The sequence below is a fragment of the Myotis brandtii genome, unplaced genomic scaffold (assembly GCF_000412655.1).
Source record: "Myotis brandtii unplaced genomic scaffold, ASM41265v1 scaffold2022, whole genome shotgun sequence".
Taxonomy (NCBI): Eukaryota; Metazoa; Chordata; class Mammalia; order Chiroptera; family Vespertilionidae; genus Myotis; species Myotis brandtii.
The window spans coordinates 32,024-39,429 of NW_005357525.1; the positions used below are offsets into that span (position 1 = coordinate 32,024).

A 7,406-nucleotide genomic window follows, 5' to 3' on the forward strand; every position below is an offset into this window, starting at 1 on the left:
GTTTAGCTGGTTTTGGCACGCACTCACAAAAAGGTTGCCCACCCCTGCTCTAGGCCAAAGCTACTCCTGAAATACCCAATGCCCTCCAGGTAACTGTGCACAGTGGATGCGCGCACTGGATCCCACAGGAGAGGTGTCTGCCTCGGATCCCCCCTGGGGCAGATTCCTCGGGGGCGCCACACAAGTGTTTCTGGTCAACCTCGGGCGCCCCCAGCCCCATCTTTTACCTTTGAAGAACGGGCAGATCTTCCACACCGTGGCTGCCCCTTCCCGGTTGAACTGGCCCAGAGCCAGCTCCATGTAGAAGAGGGGCATCCCAGCGATGATGAGGAACAGCGTGTACGGGATCAGGAAGGCACCTGCGGGACACAGAGGCGGAGCCTGACCCCACATGCCCCGGCCCAGCCCGGGCCTGCCCCGCCCAGAGCTGCGAGGTCCTCATTCCTCTGCCCGCCCCGCCACTCCCCGAGGGGGGCTGTGTGGCAGGCACATAGGGGATACGCAGGGCGATTAGTGCAAATCATCACAATGGCAATCACAACCGTAGTGGCCCTGGTAATATCATAACGAGCGGCTGTCATCACATTGAGTAAAATCTGGGTTAAACCAAGCTACACAGATGTGTTTCCTGCAGGACCCTCCCAGCCTTCGACACACAAGCACCAGGAGGAGGCCACAGGTGGGTCTGTGCCAAACTTCTGTAAATACAGACCTTCCCTTTCATGCAGGCCCCAGGGAGGGGGGCAGCAGGAGGCCGAGGGCCCAGGCCAGTGGGGAATGAAGGGGTGGGGGAGGGAGTGTGACCAGGGAGGGGCTGCGGGAAGGAGGGGAGGGTCCCCTGAGACCTAGCTGGACCAGCTTCCCAGACTACTGAGGGCACGATTCCCCGAACTGAGTTCCAGCCACACCTTCGTATATGGAGGAGCAAACCCCCCACAGAGCTGTTCTCCGGGCTCCCGGGCGCCTGCAGCCCTGCTCCCCGGTTACCTCTGCCCAAGGCTTTCACGAGAGTCCCAACAAAACCCGGGTCAGTGCCGAGGGCAGCTGGGTTCTCCCCGCTCCGCACACATCCCCAGGGCACAGTGAAGGCCAAGTGCACTGGGAGTAAGGTAACAAGAGAAGACAGCTTTTCCCAGCTGGTGGCCGGGACCCTGCTGGGGGGACAAAGGCTCTCGCGGCTACAGATTCAAGAGGATGCGCCAGGCCACAGCTGCTAAATGAAACACGTTCTCCCCTCCTGACTTGATGACCAGCCCTTGGCCATGGGGCGAGTGTGAAGTTCCAGTTTGGAGCCCGCAGCTCTCCATAAGTCTCCGCCCTGGAAAGTGGCGGCAGTGGGGAGCCCCGTTTGCCCGGCTCCCCCTTTTCCCCACCTCAGCTCCAACCAGAGAGGCGCCAGGCTACAGCCTCTGCAGAGAGTGGGCCCCGGCCTCCCCTCGGGCCTGGGGCTGAGCCAGCGTCTCGCACAGTCCATGTTGCGAAGGAGCCAGGCAAAAGGGCCATGGGGAGCCGGAGGGGGTGGGGTGCCTGGGCAGGGAAGTCCAAGGTCCTGGTACCTGGGTGTGGTGGGTCGGGAGGCAGTGTTCTGGGTGGGCCGGCCCGCCTGGCTCTGACCACAGTGAGAAGAGTAGGAGGGGAGAGCAGGGGGTTCGGGGGGGCTCTCTCTGGCCCAGGGCCCAGGGCAGGCCCCTGTGACATAATAAGAAATGTATGTATTTGCTCTCCGCTCCGTGTTCTTGACACAGAGCTCCCAAATCCCTTGTACTCTCTCCCGAGATGTGGGTAACAGGAAGGCCTAACACAGAGCTCCCAGACCCCCCGGAATTTTCTGGGGGTAGCAGCGTCTCCTGTTCTGGTGAAATGGCTCGGGGGGCTGCTGCATGGTGACGGTCCGCCAGACAGACTAAGCCCTGATTAGAAGATTGGGGGCTTTCAGCCGCCCCCCAGCCCCTGAGGAGGAGACGGGCTGGCGATGGACGGAATAGGGACCACGTCTGGGTGATGAAGCCGCCACAGAAACCCCGAACGACAGAGCTGGGAGGACTCCCAGGTGGGCGGACATGTCCACATGCCAGGGGTTGGCGCACCCCGACTTCCTGGGGACAGAAGCTGCAGTACTTGGGGTCCTTCCAGACCTCACTCCATGTACCTCTTTATCTGGCGGCTCATCAGTCTCCTTTCTAATAAACGGGTAAATGTAAATACATGGTTTTTACTGGGTTCTCTGAGCTGTTCAAGCAAATGATCAAATCTGAAGATGGGACGGTGGGAAGCCCCGATTCGCAGCCGGTTAGCGACGGGGACCTGAAGTGTGGACGGCCTTATGGGGTTCCCCACTCACAGCGAGTAGACAATGTCAGAACTGGACTGCAGGCCATCATCTTGATATTCCTGGCACATGATGGGCATTCTTTTTGTAAATGCTTTTTGGTTAAATAAACGGATGCCAGCAGTGACTTACCCGCAGCTAATGAAAGCGCCGGGCCTTTCTCCCCTCACGCGGTGACCTAGGCAGTTGGGTTTGGGACCGCAGGGTAGGAGGTCACATTGATCCCCGTGAAATCCCATCTTGCTGGGAAGGGCCCCTCTAGACGTTTGGGCCAGCTCAGAGCCACGGGCCAAATCATGCTGGTGACCTCGACCCCAGGTCCCAGCTCCAGCCCCTAGTACGCGTCTCACTGCTGCACACCTGTCAGGCAAAGGGCCACCCCAGCTGGCTGGCTCGTGGGCATCTGAACTGAACTTGGCTTGCCGAGTTCCGGGTGTAGACAGCACCCTGACGGCCAGGCCAGCGGTGAGGGCATTGAGTTTGCAAACTGCTGCCCCCGGCACCGGCCACCACCTCCTGCCTGGCCTCAACAACCCCAGCTATTTTGGCCAAGAGAGTCCCTATGGGGCTGTGGGTACCCGAGACCTGGAACTTACTTGGGAAAGGAGGGGAACCCCATTTGGGACCCAGGACCCCATGGGGCCCCATGAATGGTGGAGGGAACGTTAGTCCCCATTCTCTGGGCGAGGAGACGACAGCGAGACAGGGTTCCGCTGTCGGAATACAGAGCGACGCCCAGCCTCCATTCTTAATGAATAATGAATAATTCCCCAGGCCCAAGCATGACTACTCCCATCAATTTCCCTTCGCCTATGTCCTCTTAGAATCAGCTCTGCTCCCTCCAAAGGCAGGACCCTGCCCTACTCCTGGGTCCAGCCCGTGGTTAGAAATCACTGACCAATAACACGAAGAGTAACAACTCCGTTTACCAAGCTCCTACACGGTGTGGGGCGTCCTGTGTATATATTCTCTGTCATGACACCTCACCAACAGGGAGGCACAGCTCCTCTGCTTTTCTGCACAAGGAACCTGAGGTCCAGAGCGGACGAGGGACTTGTCCAAAGCCACATCTCCCAGAAATGTCAGGCCCGGGTTCAGACCCAGGTCTGTCTGAACCTAAAGAGCCGTCGGCACGACCTGTCACACGGAAGCAGTCGCTTGCAAAGGATGGTTCCCAGTGGCCTCGTCCCCTGCAGGGAGGCAGATGCCGGGACCCAGCCCACTGGCCCGGTCCTCCCCCGGGAACAGGCCATGCCCAAGCCCACAGGTGCCGAGGGGGGATGGAGAACCCTGGAGACAGCCCCACTGCCTCCCTGCTGGAGAAGGCTGTGATGGGGCCCTGGAATGTTCTAGAGTGCCTTTCCCCAACGGGAAGCCTCCCACACACCTGTACTCCAGCAGCTGGCCCACAGGAAGGTGGCTGGAGCAGGTCATGCAGGAGATAGTAGCCAAGGGCCTGACCTACGGCACCTCTATCATATCACAGCGGCCTCCTGTCTGAGATGCCACGGACCACTGGCCGCGGAGAGTTACCGTGTTAATCTTGTGATGGAGCCTTGGAATGTTCTAGAGTGCCTTTCCCCAACCGGAAGCCTCCCATACACCTGTACTCCAGCAGCTGGCTGATCTCTCCCAGCAGGTCATGCAGGAGATAGTAGCCAGGGGTCTGACCTACGGCACCTCTATCATCACAGCGGCCTCCTGTCTGAGACACCACGGACCACTGGCCGCGGAGAGTTACCGTGTTAATCCCAGCACCGAACAGGGTGGTGAGTCCGGGCTGGAGCACAGCGCTGGGCCAGGAGAGGGGTGGGTCTTGGGAGTCCTCTGAGCTCACCTCCAGCGGCAGTGGAGAACCTGGGCTCAGAGAGGGGCAGGGCCACGCCCGGGGTAACAGAGCTGGGTGAGGAGTAAGTTAGAAAAGGAGCCACCTTGGGCTCGGAGACGGCAGCTGCCCTGCTGCGTTGTGCCAACCAGGGGCATCCTAGCCAGACAGGGAAATTCACGGGTGATGCCTCCCCAGCCTAGCCTGGTGCCCGAGGTCTCCACGGCCAGACCCCGACTTGCCTCTCCACCCTTTCCGCTCCCATCTTGTCCTTCAGCCTTCACACCGCGTTTCTGAGTGACCCCACTTGCATTCGCCATCAACTAGAATATCTCCTTCTACCCCCCAAGGCTTGACCATGCCCCTCCCGTTCCCAGAAGCTGAGCGCCACCCACAGCCCCCCACCTCCAGGCTTCCCGCAGCAGTGCTTGCCCCCACTCCATCCATCTCCCAGGTCATCGTGAGGATGTCAACGAGGAGGCACCGTGACCTGGACGGAGGCCATCCTCCCTGCCTGGCTCCCCGGGGTGCACTCTGTCCTCACAACAAGCTCTGAGTTGAGCACCATGGTTTCCACTTGACAGATGAGGAGACAGAGGCTGGCTGCGTCCCCCGAAGGCACATAGCTGGGCATTAGCACCCGGCTCCTGATCTCGCCCCAGCCCCAGCGGTGCCTCACTTGTGAGGTACCACCAGCGGGTCTGCTCTTCCCGGAGAGGCGTAAGGTCCTCGTATGAACGCGTTCATTCCACAGACGTTTGCTGGGCACCCCCTACCACAGTCCTGGCATCTAGGCCTTATCTCGGGCGTCGGAAATACACAAACCACGGTCTCTGCTCTCAAGGTGTCAACAGACAAATGACCGAACAAGTCGGGATGGGCTGCGGGCAGGGCTAGCCAGCCTAGGCGAGGGGCTTCCCGATCACGTCCCTTCAACATGGGAACCTGCCGGCCAGTGTGGCTCAGTGGTTGATTGTCAATCTATGAGCCAGGAGATCACGGTTCGATTCCCAGTCGGGGCACATGCCCGGGTTGTGAACTTGATCCCCAGTGTGGGGCGTGCAGGAGGCAGCCGATCAATGATTCTCTCTCATCACTGATGTTTCTACCTCTCTCTCCCTCTCCCTTCTTCTCTGAAATCAATAAAAAAAAATATTTTTATAAGATGGGAATCTGTGCTCCTATGAGCCAGGAGATCACGGTTTGATTCCCAGTCGGGGCACATGCCTGGGTTGTGAACTTGATCCCCAGTGTGGGGCGTGCAGGAGGCAGCCGATCAATGGTTCTCTCTCATCACTGATGTTTCTACCTCTCTCTCCCTCTCCCTTCTTCTCTGAAATCAATAAAAAAAAATATTTTTATAAGATGGGAATCTGTGCTCCATCTTGTGCCCAGGGCACCTGGCATGCCACCTTGCACACGGCAGGCACTGTCTCTGTGCTGGTGGCCACAGCCAAGTGCACACACAGTGCCAGGGAAAGTTCCAGAATGTCCATCCAGCCAATGTGTCCACCTGGCCACCCAGACCCAGGCTGCTTTCGGTTTCCACACTTAGAACAATGGAAACAACTTGTGGCAGCGAAGCCTGTAGCGGCTACAGCTCCTGGCAGGCAGGCGGGGAGGGGGAGTGATCTGGAGGACCCACCGGAGCCTAGCTCTGGGCTCCCTGGGAAGAACCCATCGAGATTGCTGATTCATGATGGAGCCTTCCACTGCCCAGGGACAAGCGTGAGGTCATGCTGGATGGCGCGGTCTAGGGCTGTGGTCGGCAAACGTGTCAGCAAACGTCAGCTCTCGAGCCACATGCGGCTCTTTGGCCCCTTGAGTGTGGCTCTTCCACAAAATACCACGTACAGTGCGATTGAAACTTCGTGGCCCAGGAGCAGAAGTCAGTATTTTGTGGAAGAGCCGGTATTTTGTGGAAGAGTCACACTCAAGGGGCCAAAGAGCCGCGTGTGGCTCGCGAGTCGCAGTTTGCCGACCACTGGACTAGGGTCTCTCAGTCTGCCCTTCATTCATCAAGTCCCTGCTGAAACGGCGTGGGATCTGCAGGTCCTCCCTCCTTGGGTCTGAAGGGCCCTGGGCTTAAACCCCCAGCAGCCCAACATGCAAAAGTGTTCACCTCTGTCTGCATCATGTGTCCCATTTCTCACCCAGAGTGACAAGCGAGTGTCTAGCGCATGCACTGAAGCAAACAGCGGGGTCCCGGGCCCTCACGCCCAGTTCACAACCCTCTCCCTGCCCCCCTCTGGCCCCCTGGAGTCCTGAGCCAGGGTCCCTGCCAGGCAGGATGGTCCAGTGGATAGAGAGGTGTCCAGACCTGGGTCCCCCTGCACCAACCTCTGCCTCTACGTCATTTCCCCTGGGCTTTCTGCAGGGCACCCCTTGGCTCATCCCAGCAAAAGGGGCAGGACGAGTGGTTTGGGCACCGAGGAGCAAAGGCCCCAGTATCCTGTGTGGGGCCGCAGTTCGTCTCTAGGCTCTCAGCCCAGGGTAGGGGGGTATGTCCCCCAGCACAGAGCAGGAGGAGAGAGCCTGGCTGTATTCCCAGGCCCCGGGCCTCCTCCACGCTGCCATGGTGCCAGGACCCCATCCCAGTCCCCGATCCCTCCTGGCCTGTGCCCTCTGGCCCCTCCAGCCAAACAACACCACCCCTGAGTGGGGTTCTCTTTGTCCCCGGAGTGCAGGAAGCCCGGTCCTCTCTCAAGCTGGGGTGCTGGGTTTAGGGACCCCCTGTGCCTGGCTGCCACCTGCTGTGCACTTTGGTGCCCCTTCCAGAGCTTTCCAAATCTCCACCCCCTTCCTGCAGACCATCAAACGTCAGGGGTCCTCACCCAACCTGTGCCCGATGCCCTCCTTCCAGCCAAGCGCTGGTCACTGTCCAAGTTCATGCCTCAATTTCCCTCTTCCACCGGGAACTCCAACGCTTTTTCTGTGAGCCCTGCCTGCGCCCCAAACTTGCCCGTGCGCTTCCTCTTCCCCTGGGTGTGTATCCCAGGCCCTCTCCCAGCCACTGCTGCACAGGCAGCGTCCCCAGTCCACACCCCCGGCCCGCGGGGCTCACCGCCGCCGTTCTTGTAGCAGAGGTACGGGAACCGCCACACGTTGGCCAGGTCCACCGCGAAGCCCACCACCGACAGCAGGAAGTCGATCTTCTTGCCCCAGGTCTCCCGGGGCGGCTCCTCGCTCCGGCGGGACGCCAGCAGGCACTGCACCCCGTTGCGCTCCTTCACCACCAGCAGCTCCGCGGCC

At 59.9% G+C, this 7,406-nt stretch overlaps 1 protein-coding gene across 1 annotated transcript in view; it reads right to left on the bottom strand.

Moving 5' to 3' along the window:
- SLC6A2 (solute carrier family 6 (neurotransmitter transporter), member 2) overlaps positions 1-7,405 on the bottom strand; it is a gene marked incomplete at both ends in the record, with an annotated part of 25,377 nt that extends 17,972 nt beyond the window's left edge. Inside the window, 2 exons of the mRNA XM_005865283.1 lie at positions 228-359; positions 7,219-7,405. Of these exons, the coding sequence (XP_005865345.1) occupies positions 228-359; positions 7,219-7,405 (319 nt within the window). The remainder of the gene's footprint in view (positions 1-227; positions 360-7,218) is intronic.
- Position 7,406: the final 1 nt, after the last annotated feature.